The sequence below is a fragment of the Mandrillus leucophaeus genome, unplaced genomic scaffold, assembly GCF_000951045.1.
Source record: "Mandrillus leucophaeus isolate KB7577 unplaced genomic scaffold, Mleu.le_1.0 Scaffold1254, whole genome shotgun sequence".
In the NCBI taxonomy this organism is placed as follows: domain Eukaryota; kingdom Metazoa; phylum Chordata; class Mammalia; order Primates; family Cercopithecidae; genus Mandrillus; species Mandrillus leucophaeus.
In genome coordinates, this window is record NW_012100921.1 from 268969 (window position 1) to 290037 (window position 21069).

The following is a 21069-nucleotide window of genomic DNA, read 5'->3' on the forward strand; positions in this document are numbered from 1 at the left end:
TGTAGTGGCATGATCTCAGGTCACTGCAAACTTCACCTCCTGGGTTCAAATAATTCCCCCTCCTTAACCTCCCAAGTAGCTGGGACTAGCGCACACCGCCACACCTGGCTAATTTTTTTTTATATTTTAGTAAAGACAGGGATTCACTGTATTGCCCAGGCTGGTCTCGAACTCTTGAGCTCAGGCAATCTACCTGCCTTGGCCTCCCAAAGTGCTAGGATTACAGGCATAAGCCACCACGCCCGGCCAGCAGTTTGTATAGTTTTCATGTGTCTTTACTTATTTTATTGCACTAACTAGGACTTCTAGTACAATGTTCAGTACAATGTTCAGTAGGCATGGAGAGAGGGGATATCCTTTCCTTTTTCCTGACCTTAGGAGGAAAGTACTCAGTCTCTCACTTCCTGATGTTAGCTATAGGAGTTTGGATCTAGATTCAAGAACTGTGAGAGAATAAATCTCAGTTGTTTAAAAACCATACAGTTTGTGCTACTTTGTTACAGCAATCCCAGAAAATTAAAACACCTACCATTTTTGACTGTTTTCTATTTACTCTACTTGTTCTTTGCTTTTCTCCCTTCCTCCCTTTTTCTGCCCTCTTTTACTTTTAACTATTTTGTATTATTCAATTGAGTATTTCATATTATTCAATTTTCTTTCCTCTCTTAGCTTATTAGTTATGTATTAGTAATATACATAACTAATATAGCTATATTAGTTATATATCATATACATAACTAATATACATAACATATTAGTTACATATAACTAATATGCATAAAGGTATATATAAATATAAAACATACATATATATTGAAGTATAAAAATATTAAAAAATAAACATTTTATAAATATATAAAAATATATTTTAAAAATATAAATAACACCATACATATATATATAAAGGCTTAGTGCTTGCCCTGGAGTTTGTAATACGCATTTACAGCTAATCTAAGTCTACTTACAAATAACACTATACCCCTTCACATGTAGTGCAGGTACCTTAGAGCAGAGTATCCTCAATCTTGAGTAACATTGCTGTCATCCATTTCACTTATCCATAAGCTGTAATCACCTGCTACATTGTTGATATTATTACTTTAAACCATTATCTTATATATTAGTTGAGAATAAGAAAAATAAAATATTTTATTTTATTTTTATTTCTTTTTCAGTGCTCGTTCTCTCTTTGTGAAGATCTGAATTTCAGACATATAATCTTTTCTTCCCCCAAACGTCTTTTAACATTTATGGCAAAGTATTTCTTCATTATTGCAGGACAAAATTTCTGAATATAAAATTCTTGAATCATGGATTTTATTCTTTCAAAACTTTAATATTTATTCCACATGCTAAACTTTTACTAGTTTTAGTAGTTGTGTGTTTCTGTGTATATTCTTTGAGATCATTTACATACCTAATCATGCTATCTGTAAATAAATATAGTTAATTTTTAAATTTTCACTTTTATTTAAGATACAGGGAGTATATGTACAGGTTTGTTACATGCAAAGGGTTTGGGAGACAGATCCCATCACCCAGGTAATAAGCATAGTACCCAATCAGTAGTTTTTCAGCCCACACACCCTTCCTCCCTCCCCTAGTGTAGCCTGCAGTGTCTATTATTTCCATATTTATGTCCACGTATATTCAATATTTAGCTTCCACTTATAAGTGAGAACATGCAGTGCTTGATTTTCAGTTCCTGTGTTAATTTGCTTAGGATTATGGCCTCCTGCTGCATTGATGTTGCAAAGAACATGATTTTATTCTTTTTTATGGCTGTGTAGTATTCCATGGTGTATATGTACCACATTTTGTTTATCCGGTCTACCATTGATGGATACCTGGGTTGATTCCATGTCTTTGCAAGCAAAAAAACAAAGTGTCCCATTAAAAATGGGCAAAATAATGAACAGGCATTTATGAAAAGAAGACATACAGGCTGCCGACAAACATATGAAAAAATACTCATCATTGCTGATAACCAGAGAAATGCAAATCAAAATCACAGCAAGATACCATCTCACAACAGTCAGAATGGCTAGTATTATAAAGTCAAAAATTAACAGATGCTAGTGAGGCTACAGAGTAATGGGAGCATGTACTCTGTTGGTAGAAATGTAAATTATTTCAGCCATTGTAGAAAGCAGTCTGGAGATTTCTGAAAGAACTTAAAACAGAGCTACTGTTAGACCCAGCAATCCCACTACTGGTTATATACGCAAAGGAAAATAAATCATTCTACCAAACAAATATAGTTTTACTTCTCTTTCATGCTAGATGTCTTATTTCCTTTTATTTTTCCTTTTTTCTTTTTTATCTTTCTTTTTTGTTGTTATGTGTGTTTGTGTGTGTTTTTTTATTGCACTTGATAGAACTTCCACTACAATGTTGACCGTAGTGGTGAAACCACACACACTAGTCTTTTTCTTGATTTTAAGAGGAAGTAATTCAGACTTTCACTATTAATTATGATATTAGCTGTATATTACTTATACATGTTTCTTATCAGTTTTGAGGATGTTCTCTTTTATTACCAGTTTGTTGAGAAACCATCCATTTTATCTGAATGGATGTTGATTTTCTTGTTGAATTGTAGGAGTCATTTACAGATTCTAGATATTAATACCTTATTAGACATATGATTTGTAACTATGCTTTCCCATTCTATGGATTGGCTTTTCACTCTCTTCATAGTGTTTTTCATAACTTAAGAGTGATTTTTTTAAAGTTTGATATTGGTAAAGGTCTGTTTGTTTATTTTTTTCTCACATTGGCTTTACTTTTTATATCATAGCCAACAAATAGCTACCAAATCCAATGTCATACAATTTTCCCTTTTTCTTCTAGGAGTTTTATAGCTTTAGGTCTTTGATTTATTTTTAGTTATAGTGGTTATATGGTATAAATTACCTATTTTTAATGTTATTGTAGCCATTGTATTATATTGTGCCATTTTTTGGAAACAGTTTGGTAATAAGGGTGAAGAGGTGGCAGACAGCTGAGGAATGGACCATAGAGGACAACATTTGTTTGTCCAACCTCTATTCCTTTTGATTGTTTCTTTACAATAACTTTTGAGGAACCATCACTACCCTATCTCATTCCCTGTAGTTGGTTAAAGTAGACAAAATTAGTAGCATTAGGCATGTATGTTACTCAGTTCTGGTAAATCATTATAGCCAATTCTTATATTTTTTCCAAGCTTACAGTTATTATTTTACGATATATACTTGACTCAATTGGGGTCAATAGTTTGCATGCCTTAGAATTTTACTGTCATGAGTAAAAAGAGAATTTGTCTTTTCTGATGGGTATCATATCAGGGATAATAATTTAAACCAAGAAAATCAAGCTGATGCCATAATTAATCTGAAAATAAGTCAATATACTAGGTATAAAATATAATTTTTAGAAGAAAAACCAGATTCTGATGGCAAGATTTTAGTTTAAAAACCCAGCTATGAGTAAAATTATACTTAACCCCTTGAATTTGTTTTTTTAAAATTTAAACCAGTTTTAGTTGGGTTTTGTCAGACATTATAACAACAAAAAAGCTAATACAGGCAGTGAAACTATTTCTGAGGGTGTGAAGTCAACTGGAGGTCAATTCTTTGTTGGTATAAAGGAGGTCAGATCAGACAGCAGGGAGACCAAATACATTGGCACATATTTGTTCAAAAAAATAAAGGAAATAAAGGTCATGGTGAGAAAGAAAAGACAGCTAAAAACAGTTAAAAATGGAAACTAGTCTAGGTTAATAAAATGTTGGAATCCAGGATAAAATTTTATAGTTTCTAAGATGATGACTAAGTGGATATTGATACTATTCTGGACAGTGGGGTGTAAATAGTTGGGAAATAGTAAGTTACATTTAAGACCTACGCAGTTACTTGCTCCTGTGGCTTGTTTCATACTGAAAAATGGATGAGATCACCTACAGTAGAGTTTAGTCGCATGTAGAGTGAGTACATGGAGGCCAGACAAACTTTTACTTGAGATGCTTGCTTGCTTTTACTCTCATGGGAACAGCACACTTCTTAAGGACTTTGATTATTAATTTTCATCATTGAACCCCTAAAACCTGAAAAAATATCTGGCAAACATATTTCGCCATTTTGTGTCTGTTGATGTATAAAATAAAAACACAATGAATTAATGAGGTTATCTAATTAAAATGTATAAAAATATTAGAATTTCTCCCTCTTTTTTAAATATATTCCTTCTTGAGGTACTTGAAGCATCTTCCTAACTCCCTCATCTGAGTCCTCTGCAGTGGTCAGTCTGAATCTTATCTCCACACTTCGGCCCCAGTCTGTGACCATCTATTTATTCCCACCATATCCAGGGGTAGTAAGAGTGTGGGGAGGAAAGTGGATAAAACTTTGTAAGACAGGAGGGCTTATCACTCTTAAGCATTGCTAGACAAAATACAGGATGCTCAGTTTAAGTTTAATTTCAGATAAAAGAAACGTAATAGTTTTAGTATAAGAGTATCTTAAATATTGCAAGGGTCATATATATAAAACAAAAAAAGTATTGTTTATCCCAAATTCAAATTGAACTAGCCACTTTTATGTTCTAAATCTGGCAACCCTATCTTGACTTATGTTTTCTATCTTTTCCCCAGGATGTGATTGACGTCATGAAAAGGTATGTGTGGAAGAGAGATATGGTCTCATTTGTCTGAAAAGAGAATTATAGTCCTGAAAGATATCTTCCTTCAATCAGAACAACATAAAAAATCACAAGGCTGGGAAACTGTATTAAATTGTCCCAAACTGCTAATCACAGAGTGAAGTTTTCAACTGTAAGAAATTTAGGTGTTGCGAGGTCACAGAGTTAGGGCCAATGGAGGCCTTAGGAATAAGAGTTTGCAATATCAGAACCCCATGATTTCACTCACTTTATTCAAACCTTTGTCTCTGTTGTTTCCATATTGCATAGATGCCTGTCTTATTGCAGTGAGGGTCTGCCCTCTTTATATGCCAGACTCCAAATTTTCCAGAGACAGCGCCTTTATATTTATTTTCCTCCCTGAGAATAAAATAAACAATAACTTTCTAGGTGGTGCTTTTTAGATTTCTAAAAAAATATATTCGAGTCTTGAGGAATAGTGGCTTTGGTCCTGGTGCTAATATAACCTTTTCTTGTTCACATACTTTACTATCTTGTAGGAAAAAATAATATTCTTGTGTCTAAAATTGCCCACCTACTTGGCAGCATCAAAGTTTTTTTAAACACATGAAAATCAGACCACTATTAATTAATTTGGTCATCGTAATTTCTTCTCTCCCCAAAGAACTTGAAACCTCAGAGATTATTCTCTAGGTCTCATATTGGGATAACAGATTTTGGAAATCCTTTAGCTCTTCAATATAGGATTCCATTTTGATATCTCTCAAGCACTCAGTAGACAGATTCTATGGCCTCTTTAATGACCACCTGTCTAGGAACCCACATCTCTGGCCTCTTCCTGGTGGACCCACTGAGATGGCAATGACTTTTCTAAATATTAAATAAGTTTCTTAGAGGCACAGAATATCTTTTAAAAGCATTATTGGCTGGGTGTGGTGGCTCACGCCTATAATCCTAGCACTTTAGGAGACCGAGGTGGGCGGATCACTTGAAGTCAGGAGTTCAAAACTAGCCTGGCCAACATGGTGAAACCCTGTCTCTACCAAAAGTACAAAAAAAAGTACAAAAAAATTATGGTGGCAGGCACCTGTAATCCCAGCTACTCAGGAGGGTGAGGCAGGAGAATCGCTTGAACCTGGGAGGCAGAGGTTGCAGTGAACCGAGGTTGCTCCACTATACTTCAGCCTGGACGACAGAGTAAGACTGTCTCAAAACAGAAACAAACAAACAAACAAAAAGCATTATTATTTTATCCAATTTCATATTCATTTTTAAGAGGTCCAGACTGGGTGACAGAGCGAGACTCCGTCTCAAAAAAAAAAAAAAAAAAAGCATTATTATTTTATCTAATTTTATATTCATTTTTAAGAGGTAGAAAGCGTGGGGTTAATTACTACATTTTAAAAGTAAGAAAATGAACATCTTTGAGTGAAGACCTTCCCAAGGTTACACAGAGGGGAAGTGGGCAGACAGGTAGACCTGAGCACATTTCTCTGGGCTCCAGTGTCAGGTGTCTCCCCTCTACTGTCCTCAGGGAAGAGGGTCCAAGTGCATCAGTAAGTATGGTGAAAGGTGAGAGAGACAGTGATCTTGGATGGAGAGAAATAGGGCAAAGCTGTAAAGGTTATCAATTTTTGTTATCACTAGGAGTGAAAACTGGACACTGAAGAAGCCAAAACCTGTTTCCAAGAAACTGAAGAGTGTATTCAGAGCACCAGATCTCAGTAGGATGTTGCAAGTTCACAAAGGTAAGGGGATTCAGAGGAAGGCTGAGTGTGGATTTCTTAGTATCAGGGCTCAATAGGGAAGCAGGTGGTTTTTTTTAGGTTAGGACATAGGAGAGGAGGTGGGCCAGAGAAGGAGGAAAATCCTATGCGGTAGATGTGGTCCTATCTTAGGGGGAATGACCAGGTGTCTGATTCATCCTCTCATTCACCAGTGCATAGAATGCCAGTATTCCCCTTTCCTTTCCCTACTCTGGAGAAGAGACAAGTGTCAGTACTTACTCATTTGCTTCTAACAACATCACTGAAACTTTTGTCATTTCAGAGCTGACAGATGTCCAGTGCTACTGGGGTAAGATATGGGGTTTTCAAATCACCTCCTTTCAGAATTGTGGTTACTATTAGAACTCATAATCTGAGTCTCATGTGTTCCTTCCCAAACATGCTTATACCCTGTAGTTCTTAAACGTCCTACTAACCTCTATCAGCACAAGTTCCATTTGATATCGACACAAGTTCCACTTTCAATATGTCTCTCCTCAATGCCATAAGACACACCTATCCCATATTCTTCACTTGACTCTGTAATTTTTTCTACAGTGGACGTGATGCTGAATCCAGACAGTGCCATTTCGAATGTTGCTGTTTCTGTGGATCAGAGACAAGTGGCAACTGTATGCACCTTCACATTTACGAATTCAAATCCACGTGATTTTTCTGCTTTTGGTGTCTTGGGCTGCCAATATTTCTCTTCGGGGAAATATTACTGGGAAGTAGATGTGTCTGGAAAGATTGCCTGGATCCTGGGCGTACACAGTAAAATAAGTAGTCCTAATAAAAGGAAGAGCTCTGGGTTTGTTTTTGATCCGAGTGTAAATTATGCAAATGTTTATTCCAAATACAGACCTCAATATGGCTACTGGGTTATAGGATTACAGAATACATGTGAATATAATGCTTTTGAGGACTCCTCCTCGGCTGATCCCAAGGTTTTGACTCTCTTTATGGCTGTGCCTCCCTGCCGTGTTGGGGTTTTCCTAAACTATGAGGCAGGCATTGTCTCATTTTTCAATGTCACAAACCATGGAGCACTCATCTACAAGTTCTCTGGATGTCGCTTTTCTCAACCTGCTTATCCGTATTTTAATCCTTGGAACTGCCAAGTCCCCATGACCCTGTGCCAACCGAGCTCCTGAGTGTTCTCATTCCCTTACCTATTTCTGCATAGTAGCCCTTGTGCTGAGATTCAGATTCTGCACCTGAGTTCATCTCCACTGAGACCATCTCTTCCTTTCTTTCCCCTTCTTTTACTTAGAATGTCTTTGTATTCATTTGCTAGGGCTTCCAAAACAAAGCATCATAGACTGCTGATTTAAACTGTAATTGTATTGTTGTACTGTGGGCTGGAAATCCAAAATCTAGATTCCAGCAGAGTTGGTTCTTTCTGAAGTCTGCAAGGAAGGGCTTTGTTCCATGCCTCTCTCCTTGACTTGTAGACAGCATCTTCTCCCTATGACTCTTCACATTGTCTGTATGTACACCTCTGTGCCCAAGTTTTCCCTTTTCATTAAGATACCAGTCATACTGGCTCAGGGCCCACCGCTAATGCCTTAATGAAATCATTTTAACATTATATTCTCCACAAAGACCTTATTTCCAAATAAGGTAATATTTGGAGGTATTGGGAATAAAAACTCCAACATATAAATTTGAGGAAGTCACAGTTTAACTTGTAACAATCTTACCCTTTCTTGCAAGAGATGCTTGTACATTATTATTCCTAGTATCTTGGTTTCACTAGTAGTAAATAATATATATATTTTTTGTATTTGCAAGGGAAATACATCTAATCCCTCCTATAGAAAGAACAGTATTACTGTAATTCCTTTGCAATCTCTTTTCTTCCTCATTTACTCTGCCCCTTAAAAGATTGAAGAAAGAGAAACTTGTCAACTCATATCTAGCAAAGTACATAAGAATCCGTCACTAAATAATGTATCCTTGAGAATGTGTTGGTTTACCAGTGACACCCCATAATCATCACAAAATTAAAGCAAGAAGTCCGTAGTAATTTATTTACTAATAGTGGATTTTTAATGCTCAGAGTTTCTGAGGTCAAAGTTTATCTTTTCACTTACAAGCTCTATGATCTTAAATAGTTTACTTAATGCTTTTGGTGTATTTTCCTCAAATTAATATTGGTGTTCAAAACTGTATCTAATTCCTCTGATAACTTTGAGAAGCAAACTTTTATTAAATGTAAGGCACTTTTCTATGAATTTTAAGTATAAAAATAAATATTGTTCTGATTATTACTGAAAAAATGTCAGCTATTTCAATGTCTTGGGAAACAATTTTTTGTTTTTGTTCTGTTTTCTTTTTGCTTCAATAAAACAATACTTGGCTCTACTGAAGTCTCATTCTTCAGTTTCCAAAATCTGGCTGCAGGGAATATGAGTTTCCATATGTCCAGTAAAGAAGGTCATGTCTAGGCTCAGCTGTCCTTGATAAGAGATGACCTTATGCTGTTCAGATGTTTTTCTCATAATGAAGCACTTGAGTGCACCATTGCATTTACCATCCTATGTACTTTTCTTCTTTTTTTTTCTTTTTTTAAAGTCTTTTTTCAAACACAGGATGAGTAGTAGAACTACCTAGGATAGCAAAGACACAAAACATTCTTAAAGAAAAATATTGTATTAGTCGGGGTTCTCCAGAGACACAGAACAATAAGAGATACATATTTATGAGGAATTGACTCACTTGATTATGGAGGCTAAGACTTCACATTATCTGACATTTGGAAGCCAGAGACCCACAAAGTGATATAAGTCAGTGTGGCTCTGAAGTCTTAAGAACCAGGGAGCTGATGGTATAAATGCCAGTACAAAGGCAGAAAAAGATGAGGTGACATGTCTCAGTTCAAGCACTGAGGCAGGAAAAGAAGCAAATATCTTATTCCTCGACTCTTTCTCCTACTCAGGTCCTTTATGGATTAGATGATGTCCAGCAACTTGGGGGAAGGCAAGCTTTGGAGAGGCAGACATTACTGAGTCCAGCAATTCAGGTGCTAATCTTTTTCAGAAACACCCTTACAAATAAAACCAGACATACTCTTAAAAATAGAACCAGAAATAATGTTTAATCTGGACACTCTATGGCCAGTCAAATTAGCATGTAAAATTAACCATCAGGTATTCATTATAAATTAGGGCAGGTTATGCCACTGTACAGAATTCACATCAAGATTTGCAGGACTTTCAAGAAAGAGGAATAGTGTGAAAGTGCTTGGCTTGAGATTGATATTATCATGTATACACATTCATATATGTATACATACAAGTATAGATACATATAATATGTATAAATATATATACACATAGGAACATTATCCAAGATAGTCTGTACAAATATCATAAAAAAGAGATTTTTCTTTTTTTTCTTTTTTCTTTTTTTTTCTGAGATGGAGTTTTGCTGTTGTTGCCCAGGCTGGAATGCAATGGGATGATCTCGGCTCACTAAAACAGCACAATATCGACTCACTGCAACCTCTGCCTCCTGGGTTCAAGTGAATCTCCTGCCTCAGCCTCCCGAATAGCTGGGATTATAGGCACGTGCCACCATACCCGGCTAATTTTTTTTTTGTATTTTTAGTAGAGATAGGGCTTCTCCATGTTGGCTAGGCTGGTCTCGAACTGCTGACTTCAGGTGATTCGCATGCCTTGGCCTCCCAAAGTGCTGGGATTACAGGCGTGAGCTACCATGCCTGGCCAAGGATAAATTTATATAAAGGGGTTGAAGGAGTTGATAAACTGTTAGAGTTTTCCTGATGGTCTCAAAGATATTGAGTAGAAGAGGCAGGATTAATACCAGGCCTGTGTTACTAAGCACCTGTGCTCACTCTTCTGCACCACACCACCATGGAGAAGGCAGCAGCCGATTTCCCAGGAGATGGAGACAGAAGGGAGAGCCCAGGAAATGCTGATCTGCAGGAGTTTTAAGAAAAACTTTAGGTGCCATCAAATGTAAATTGATATTCTGAATACATATAGTCATAAAGAGGCACTTTATGACAAGTATGCTATTGCAGATGACATAAAGAAAATGTTCCCTCCTCTTGGTGTAGAGGGTGAACATTATAATTGAATGGTTACAAACTTGCATTCTGAAAACAGTTGGAATTTTACATAATGATGACACAGCCACCTAGTGGCCCTTATAAGACCTACCTGGCAGTGATATTATGAGAATTAAATAATAGTATATTTGTAATAACTTCTGCTATTTTATGGAACATATGAACTGACACAGAGTGGTATACATTATTTTTTTCTTGGATTCTTTTCTCTGACTTGAGATAAATAATTTTAAGAATGCATATTAATTTACTTTTGAAACAATTAACTCTGTTTTAAGAAATAGAATAATCTGAGTAAAGGATCACAGTCTTTAACATTTTCAATTCAATTATAAATAAATATTATATTATTGTACAGTATTTTACTCATGCACGTAAAAGGTGCATTAGCTTTCTTTGCTGCATAAAAATAGGCTATTGCAAATTTAGTAGCAAGATAATTGTAAGATAACATTTGTTATCTTACAGTATCTGCAGATCAGAAGTCTAGACCCAGCTTAAATGGGGTCTCTCCTTCACGATCTCTCCATAATGAACTCACAGTGCCAGCTGGGATGAGTCTTCATGTGAAGGTCAGAGTAGGGAAGGATCCATTTTCAAGCTAACTTAGGTTATTAGTAGAATTCAGTTCCTTGCTTGTGTAGGACCTAGGCCCTCTGATCCTGAAGACTGCCTGAAGTTTCTTGCTACATGAACCTCTTAATAGGTGGTTCACACTATGGTTGTTGCCTCTTCAAGGCCACAGGAGAAGGAGACTATTCCAGTGAGAAGGCCTCACATAATATTAGACAACCATGGTAGTAACATCCCATAACTTTTGCCACATATCATTGATTATAAGGAATTCAGAAATTTTGCCTACTCTAAAAGGGAAGAAATTGCATAAAGGCATGAGTATAAAGAGGTGGAAATTAGTGGGTGTCTGTTCGTTACGGAGGGGTTTGGAGAAAGCTAGTGAAACAGTTCTCTAGCCACTGCTTAGGGCCCTAAGGGAATAGGCAGTGGGCTTCTGCAAGCCATGTTAACTCTACTCAGGTCTCTCGCCCTGATAAATACTCTGTAGTGCAGCAAGTTGTTGCAACTTCAAAGGAACGAAAAGGAAAGAAAAGGTGAGATCACTTTGCCCAGCAGCCCTAATGAGACCTTAGAGACTTACTTAAATGCCCTCCAGAGATAATCTTGCTATAGTTAGTAAGCAAGACTAGCACAGTATAGGGTGACTTATTACAGACCTCATTCTTCAGAGTGCCCTGACAGTGGCTGCTGCCTTGATAACAGCACACAAGCAGCACAGCAGCAGCCACATCCTTCTGGGGGGCAGCGCCAGAAAGCTTGTGGGAAGCCTGAACTGAGCTCAAATCAGTTGTCTCTGCACGGTTCCCAGAAGTTCTGGCCATAAAACAGCCATCTACCTGGACCATGCTCTCTAATCCCTCCCTCTATCCCAGAAAACGTGTCTAAATCTTTATAGACAGCCTCTGTGACTCATCTAAGGTGCTTTCCCCCGCCTCTCTCGGTGGGTCTGGGGGTGAGTTAGAGGGCCCTGTTTTGCCCAGATTTCTCAGCTTTCAGAAATAAACAAAACTGGGACTTAAGGTGATGTTCCTCTCTTCCTAGGAGGTGCCAGAGGCTCTATGCCAAGGTTAACATTCAATAAACAGATAAAAGAAAATTGTACTTCTTGGACATTTTAGATACTGGTGCACAGTTGACTATGACCTGTGTGATCCCGAACACTAAGATGAGGGAAAAATAGATAATGCTTGCTGGTTTGGAGTCTGAGGCAACCACCACCGTTAAGAAAAAAATTTATGATACTTACTAAAGATGTACAGTAAGAAAGACTTTATTTAAAGAGTAGAAGAGATTGAACTCAACTGTAAATACAGCAAGTTCTCACTTAACATCACTGAGAGGTTTTTGGAAATGGTGACTTTAAGTGAAACAACATACAACAGATCCTCAATGTCATTTTGTTCAACTACGTTTTATTCTAACATTGATGAAAAAAAGAAAATTGTTTTTTTTAGATGTCATTTCACTTAGACCTGCAGTTTCCAAGAACCTATAAACAACCTTAAGTGAGGGCTTACTGCACAATAAACCAAGGTGCAGAGTAGGGGATCAGTGGATAAAAAACTACTAAGAGGTACGGTAATTTTTTGCTAAACTGACCTAATAGAATTTTTGCTGAAGGCAGGCCAGAGTGTTAAGATATCAAGGATGGTCAGACCAAGGGTGAGGAATTTTTGATAAACTGACTCAATAAGATTTTTTGTAAAACTGGATGATACAGAGAAGAACACAAAAGATCAAAAGTCAGGGCCCAGTTGAGAAAAGATTTCAGAGGAGCCTGACAGGAGTATGGTTAAGAAGAGAATATTTGTCACCACCCAGATTTGCCCAAGCTTGATTATGGGTGGATATCTTCACGCCCCTGTAGCCTTTACTGCTATGGCTCCTGCTGTTGAACGTATTATTGGTACTGGCTAATTGTCTATTTGCACCTCTGCTAGTCTTAACCCCTAAACCATAATGGGAATTGCCGCTGTTAGGTACATCATTTTAGCAGGGCATGTTGCAAGGCTGTAAACCTACCCGACTATAGCCAGGTATAGCCTGAGCTATAGCTAATGATGTGATCATTTTAGTAGGTCTTGGACTGGAATATAAAACGAGCTCCTTCAGTGGATATTTGGATAAAGCAAATTTGGATAAAATCAGTTCTCTTCCTAATAAATTTTATTACCCATGTAGATGCTCACTAGAGAGATCTCTACACTTGACAAAAAACAAAACAAAACAAAACAAACAAACAAACAAACAAAATCATCAACCAGCAGACCAGGCTTGTCAACCAAACATGGAGAATAAACTAAGTTTTTCTCCACTCCAGAATTAAAAAGCAAAAACTACATGATCATTTAAATAAATGCAGAAAAAGCTGTCAATAAAGTCTAACATTCCTTCATGATAAAAACCCTGAACAGATTTGGCATCAAAGAAACATATCTCAAAATAATGAGGGCCATCTATAGAAACCCCACAGCCAACATTATACTGAATGGGCAGAAGTTGGAAGCATTTCCTTTGAAAACTGGAACAAGATAAAGATGGCTATTTCAGGTCTCCTATTTGACGTTAATACTGGAAGTCCTAGCCAGAGAAGTCAGACAAGACAAAGAAATAAAATGAATTCAAATAGGAAAAGAAGTCAAATTATCTTTCTTCACTGATGATGTGATTGCATACTATGAAACCCTTAAGACTTGGCCAAAAGGCTACTGGAACTGACAAATAATCTTAGCAAGATTTCAGGATACAAAACCAATGTACAAAAATCAGTGACATTTCTATACGACAGCAATATCCAGGTTGAGAGTCACATTAATAACACAATCCCATTTACAACAGCCACAAAGAAAATAAAATACCTTGGAATACAGCTAAGCAAAGAGGTGAAAGATGTCCAGAAGGAGAGCTACAAAACATTGCTGATAGAAATCAGCAGATTTCAAGAGATGACACAAATAAATGGAAAAACATTCTATGCTCATGGATTGGAAGAATAATGTCATTGAAATTGCCACACTCCCCGAATAAATTTACAGATTTAACACTATTCCCATCAAACTACCAACATCTTTCTTCACAGAATAGCCAAAGAAATTCTAAGCAAAAAAAATAAAGTTGGAGGCATCACGTAATCTGACTTCTAACTATATAATAAGGCTGCAGTAACCAAAACAGCATGGTACTGGCACAAAAATGGATACATAGATCAATGGAACCAAATAGAAAACTCAGAAATAAAGCCACACACCAACAACCATCTGATCTTCAACAAAGGCTGACAGAAAAAACAAGTAATGAGAAAGAACTCCTTATTCAATAATGTGTTGGGATAACTGGCTAGCCATGTGCAGGAGAATGAAACTAGACACTTAACTTTTACCATATAAAAAATTAATTCAAGATGGATTAAAGGCTGGGTGCCATGGCTCTTGCTTATAATCCCAGCACTTTGGGAGGCTTAGGCAGGAGGATTGCTTGAGCCCAGGAGTTTCAGACCAGCCTGGGCAACATAACAAGACCCCATCTCTACAAAAAATTTAAAAATTAGTCAGAGTTGGTATCATGCACCTGTAGTCCAAGCTACTCGGGAAACTGAGGTAGGAGGATCACTCAAACCTGGGAGGTTGAGGCCGCAGAGAGCTGTAATTGTACCATTGAACTCTAGCCTGAGTGACAGAGAAAGACCCTGTCTCAAAAAAAGAGGAAATAAAGATTTAAATGTAAGATCTCAAACTATTAATATCCTAGAAGAAAACTAAAGAAATACCCTTGTTGACATCAGCGTTGGCAAAAAATTTTTGGCTAAGTCCCACAAAACAATTGTAACAAAACAAAAATTGACAAGTGGGACCTACAGAGCTTCTGCACAGCAAAAGAAACTGTCAATGGAGTAAGCAGGCAACCTGCAGAATGGGAGAAAATATTTGCAAACTATGCATCTGAGAAAGGTCTAGTACCCAAAATCCATAATGAATTTAAACAAATCAACAAGCAAAAAACAAATAACCAAAATAAAAAGGGGCAAAAGACGTGCACAGATACTTCTCAAAATAATACATACAAGCAGCCAACAAGCATATGAAAAAATGCTCAATATCACTAATTATCAGAGAAATACATATCAAAACCACAATGAGATACCACCTCACAGTCATCTGAATGGCTATTCTTAAAAAGTCCAAAAGCAAAAAACAAAAACAAAAACAAAACAAAACAAAACAAACAAACAAAAGCCCCAGCAGATCTGACAAGGCTGCAGAGAAAGGAGAACATTTGTATGCTGTTGGTGGGAATGTAAATTAGTTCAGCCACTGTGGAAAGCAGCTTGGAGATTTCTCAAAGAATTTAAAACAGAGCTACCATCGGACCCAGCAATCCCATTACTGTGTATACACTCAAAAGAAAAAAAAACAATAAAACAAAAAGACACATGCATTCAAATGTTCATTGCTGTGCTATTTATAATAGCAGACATGTAATCAACCTAGGTACCTATCAATGGTAGATTAGATAAAGAAAATGTGGAACATTATGCAGCCGTAAGAAATAATGATATCATGTCCTTTGCAGCAACATGAGCTGGATGCTATACTCCGAAGCAAATTAATGCAAGAACAGAAAACTAAATGCTGCATGTTCTTCCTTATAAGTGGGAGGCCAGCACTGAGCACACATTTACATAAACAAGGAAACAATAGACACTGTGGACTACTAGAGGGGGCAGGGAGCGGGGGAGATATGAGCTGAAAAACTACCTGTTGGGTACTACACTCCCACCTGGGTGCAATATGCCAAGTAGCAAACCTGCATATGTGTCCCCTTTATCTAAAATAAATGTTTAATTAAAAAAAATTAGAGCAATAAGTGTGGAAAATATATTTTACAAATGATGAAACTATGCAGAATAATGTCCTCCAGTAGAAATTCTCATCTAAAACCCCAGAACCTGTGATTATGTTGGGTTACATGGCAAAAGAGAATCATCAGATGAAATTTAGATGAAAGTAATTGATAAACCTTAAACTAATGTATAAACCAGAGATTATCCTGGTTTATTGGATGGCTCAGATACAATCATAAGAGTTTTTAAAAGCAGAAGAGGCCTGTAGTCCCAGCTACTCAGGAGGCTGAAGCAGGAGAATCACTTAAACCCTGGAGGTAGAGGTTGCAGCGAGCCGAGATCACACCACTGCACTCCAGCCTGGGCGACAGAGCGAGACTCCGTCACCAAAAAAAAAAAAAAACCAGCAGAAGAGGAAGTGGGAATGAGGAAATAAGTGGAAAATATGACTTAAAATGTGGCAGAAATGTAGAAGTAACATTGCTGACTTTGAAGAAGAAAGAAAGGAGCTTCTAGAGGCTGGAAAAGCAAGGAATCAAATTTTCTTCTAGTGTTTTCCAAAAGACATACAGTTTTCCATACACCTTGCTTTTAGTCCAATGAGACTCATGCCAGACTCCTGAACTACAAAACTATAGTTCATGATACATTTGTGTCATTTTAAGCTGTGAAGTTTGTGGTAATTTTTTATAGTGAGTATAGAACGCTAATATATTCTGCTTCTAAAAACGGGAGGTATTTGTATGTTTTAAGAACATATGAACATTTTAATCCATTATTGAGGAAACCAAAAGAGGCTATATTAATGAGAAGATATATGATATTTAAAATATTTATACTATGAATATACAGTATTATAAACATATCAAATATTTCTATATTGACAAAAAGATTGAATGCAATCTAAAAGCGTGTGTGTGTGTGTGTGTGTGTGTGTGTGTGTGTTGCCAATTAAGAACTGCTTATGAAACTTTCTTGGCAATGCTAAGTACCAAGAATGGCTAAAAAATAAATAAAAATAAATAATTGGAGGGTTTACCTTCCAAAATCAAGTATATAGAAAATCTCAGTTGTATTTGTATAGTATTGGTGCAAGTTTACACAAATACACTAATTAAAGAATACTGAACATACAGAAAACTTCTTATGCTTTTGAGAATTCTATCTGAACTGACTGAGTTTGATTTGTCTTAGGCTGAATCCCCTAGGAATCTGATATCCACAGGTTACTACTGAAACCCCAAGATACATTCCATCTCAAGGGAAAATAGTTAATACGGTTAGTCCTATCCCTTTTGTGGGAATAGAAAATAAAGGGGCTCTGATAACCTATCATCTTCTGGGAACATGAGAAAATGCATAAATATTTTCATTTTACCCCTTAATAGAATTTTCATCAGCCTAAAGCTTTTACTTGCATCCTTCTAAATAGATACTTCCTACTAACCCTGTGAACCAGAAGAGAAGAGAGCCCAGTAAGTAGAAAACTGCCGGCAATTAACAAGAAGAAAAACCCTACACTGGCTCTTTGATTTTATAAAATAACAGAGACTTTATCTTAATCAATGTTCAAATAGAGGTTGTGTCCTAGAGGACATGGCCCCGGGAGAAATAGGTTTTTATGACACCAATGATTCTATAATAAGGAGATAAATAATGGTAAGAGAATATTGATTTCACGTGTAGACCAGCTAATGTGACCAGTGCTGCAAAAGGGAACTCAGAAGAAAAGAGGGACTGGGTGTTGTGGTGTATCCCTTTAATCCCAGCATTTTGGGAGGTTGAGGTGGGTGGATTGCACCAGCTCAGGAGTTTGAGACTAGCCTGGGCCACATGGTGAGACCTCGTCTCTAAAAAAATACAACAATTTTCTAGGCATAGTGATACATATCTGTAACCCCAGCTACTCGGGAGGCTGAGATGGGAGGATCGCTTGAGCCTGGGAGACAGAGGCTGCAGTGAGCTAAAAGAGCTCTTTGGGTACAAGAAATGAGATCAGAGTAGGATTTGACTGAACCAACAAACCTTAGTTTGGATGTTTTCTTTTGGCTTTCCTTCATAGTTTTAATAACTAGTTATTAATTTTTCTCACCTTTAAATGTATTCCCTGTAACCCCAGTGAAAGGTGCTTCCTGTCTGGAGGCAGTGAATCAGTGCTCCAAGAATCTGAGCTGCAAATTAGCATAAATTATAGAGACATTTTGTTTTTTTTCACAGTTTGTTTTAGTCTACTACTTTTTAGACCACAAGAGATCATGTGACCACCAATTTAGGGAGGACTTCATGAAGACTCCGCTGCTATGGGTTATCCCCATAAGCTGCATGCCAGTAGGAGTTCAGTCTGAATCAGACCAGGAGATGTAACTTGGAACAGACTTTCATTCAGAGGATTGACTTTTGGCAGTGAGAGCTAGTCACATGTCTCCTAGGAAAATATAATACGCCCACTTCAGCTAATTAATGACTGTCAGGGACAAAATTAAGGGAGGGAAGCTCACCTATGTAAAGCTTTGACTAGGGACTTGGCAGATGTCACTAAATCCTACTTGGGTTGATCTACTCTTCCTTATGAAGAAGGCTACAGATCCTCACCAAACAATAATACAGAGCTGGCGTGATATTGCACAAAATCCACTCTTTCCTTAAAAGCTTTTTGAAGGACTTTGTAAATTTGTTGGGGAAGGTAAGACCCAAACCATGGCTTATGTTCTGGGGTGCCTCTCTAATGTTGCAGTTGCCGGTATCATGACCCTGATTCTCTTTCCTTTTCAAAAGTACTCTATAAAATAGGTCACACTAGCAAAGTTAAAACTCAAAGGGTGTTTTCAATGCAAAAGCTGCCTTCAAGAGTGGGCTCTGTTTAGTACAAAGCTGGAGATTCTCACAGATGAGGTCCAAGCACTGGCAAGCGAGAACTGAAAACACTGGGGTAAAACTTCTTTTATTATTCTTTATTTCATCTTTAGAAGGTATGAATCTGCTCTGCTAGACTTTGCCTAGGACTAATTCCCTTGGTGTTTTCTGTTATGAAGGCATTGTCAGACTCATGGAGAGGTAAAGTGGTCTCCTTTACTAACATCAGAGATCCTCCAGAGTTTAGGACATTGACTTTGAAGTCATAAATTATGCTTTGAACTCACTGCTCTCTGCTTGAGTCAGTGTAATGTTGTTCACTTGTCCCTTGTGTTTTCTGATACATACATTTTCTCATATTAACGTTCCAGTAAACATGCGCTCTGAACCATATTTCAATCCCTCTGAAATGAAACTCTACCAAAACACACAGCGTTGGAATCTGCCTTTTCTTTTTTCTTCCCTTTTAATTGATTTTTCTTTTGTTTTATGCACATTCTTCAGTTTATCAGACCCATTGTCTGAAACATATTTGCTCTATAAAAGTCAATTGCTCCCCTTTTCTCATAGCTCATCGTCATCCAGCTTGATATTTTAAATATTTTTATTATTCTCTCTCTCCCTTCCGTGTCTCCCTACTCCTTTTCCTTATACTTGTTTTTTTCCTGTCTTTAAAACCTGAATCTATCCTTAATAATCTGCATTGAAAAAGAAAACCGATTAATTATGTTTAATCATATGAAATTGCTGACCTACAAAAATAAAACTATTTCATAGATTTATTAGTAAATATCTAAAGAAATGAGGTGGGTCATATGCCAAAGAGAAGGGCAAATGAAGGGTCTGAGGCCAAGAGAAGGGTTAGTTTTAGAGGTGCCAGCTCTTCCTGGGACAGGAGGTGCTTCAGTGTGGTTACACTGGATGTGACAGTTGCAGCCCCCAACAATGTTCAACACCGGCGGGGAACTGTAGGTTTTGCAGCCCATTCTGACAGTTGGTTTGTCCTCAGGGCTCAAGAACCAGTGGATCCCAGACTGAAGAGACCATGTATAACTTGAGTTGTTATAACCCCAGTTCCTTTACCTTTGTTGGAATACCTGGCCTGGAGAAGTTCCACATATGGATTGGGATTCCCTTTTGTGTCATCTATGCTGTGGCTGTTGTGGGCAATTGCATCCTTCTCTACCTCATTGCAGTTGAACACAGCCTTCGTGAGCCCATGTTTTTCTTCCTCTCTATGCTGGCCACCACAGACCTCATCTTGTCCACTGCCACAGTGCCCAAACTGCTCAGTAACTTCTGGATTGGCTCCCAAGAAATAACCTTTTCTGGTTGTCTAACTCAAATGTTCTTCCTCCACTTCAGCTTTGTGGTGGACTCAGCCATCCTGCTGGCCATGGCATTTGATCGCTATGTGGCCATCTGCTTCCCCTTGAGATATACCAAAATCCTGACTCCGCAAGTGATCATCAAGCTTATGGTGAGCATTGTTGTGAGAAGCTTCTCCATCATCCTACCAGATGTTTCTCTGCTAAAACGGTTACCCTTTTGCAGGACACATATCATCCCTCACACCTACTGTGAGCACATAGGTGTTGCTCAGCTTTCATCTGCAGACATCTCCATCAACATCTGGTATGGGTTTGCTGTACCTCTCATGACTGTCATCTCAGATGTGATCTTCATTGCTGTTTCCTATGCCTTCATCCTTTGTGCTGTATTCCAACTCTCATCCCAGGGTGCCCGCCAAAAAGCCCTCAGCACCTGTGGTTCCCATGTCTGTGTCATCCTCATGTTTTACACCCCGGCCTTCTTCTCCATCCTTGCTCATCGCTTTGGGCACAGTGTTCCTCAAAATGTGCTTATCCTGTTTGCCAACCTCTATGTGGCCATCCCTCCTGCTCTAAATCCTATTGTTTATGGAGTGAAGACAAAGCAGACACAGGACAAATTTATTCTCCTCTTCTCTTTGAAGAAGTCACAATGAGTGGACACTGAAGGAGAAATGTATGTAAAATTGATTTGGTGAAATTTTGTGTAACATAGGGCAACATAAAGATAAAGCTGTAACTCTTATTAATTTGAAATTTCAACATTCTACCTATGTGCAAAGTATAGGCAAGACGGAGAGGGGAGAGAGAAAAATCTTATAAACTTCTAGAAAATAAAGGACTTCTTTGGTTTAGTTTTTTTCACCACTTGTGTGAAGAAGCTGACGACGAATACAGTAGAGCACTAAAACTAAAGCTTGTATCTTTCCTAATGCTAATCTTAGTATATTTGAAGGATGCATATTT

The 21069-nt window shown here is 37.5% G+C and overlaps 2 protein-coding genes across 3 annotated transcripts in view; both read left to right on the forward strand.

The window, feature by feature from the left end:
* The window catches only part of TRIM22 (tripartite motif containing 22), a 23088-nt gene extending 14314 nt beyond the window's left edge, over window positions 1-8774 (forward strand). Inside the window, exons 5-8 of one of the 2 annotated variants that reach the window (XM_011971979.1) lie at window positions 4634-4656; window positions 6289-6389; window positions 6691-6717; window positions 6966-8774. In XM_011971979.1, coding sequence (XP_011827369.1) covers window positions 4634-4656; window positions 6289-6389; window positions 6691-6717; window positions 6966-7561 — 747 coding nt within the window. In that variant the 3' untranslated portion in view covers window positions 7562-8774. The remainder of the gene's footprint in view (window positions 1-4633; window positions 4657-6288; window positions 6390-6690; window positions 6718-6965) is intronic. The other variant, XM_011971980.1, reaches the window with a different exon arrangement.
* Window positions 8775-19817: 11043 nt separating this feature from the next.
* Window positions 19818-20759, forward strand: LOC105533504 (olfactory receptor 52H1-like). Its single transcript, XM_011971981.1, has one exon. The coding sequence runs from the start codon at window positions 19818-19820 to the stop codon at window positions 20757-20759; it is 942 nt and encodes a 313-aa protein (XP_011827371.1).
* Window positions 20760-21069: the final 310 nt, after the last annotated feature.

What these genes read in the sequence shown, in the direction of transcription:
- LOC105533504 (XM_011971981.1), top strand. Translation starts at nt 19,818, where the DNA reads ATGTATAACTTGAGTTGTTATAACCCCAGTTCCTTTACCTTTGTTGGA.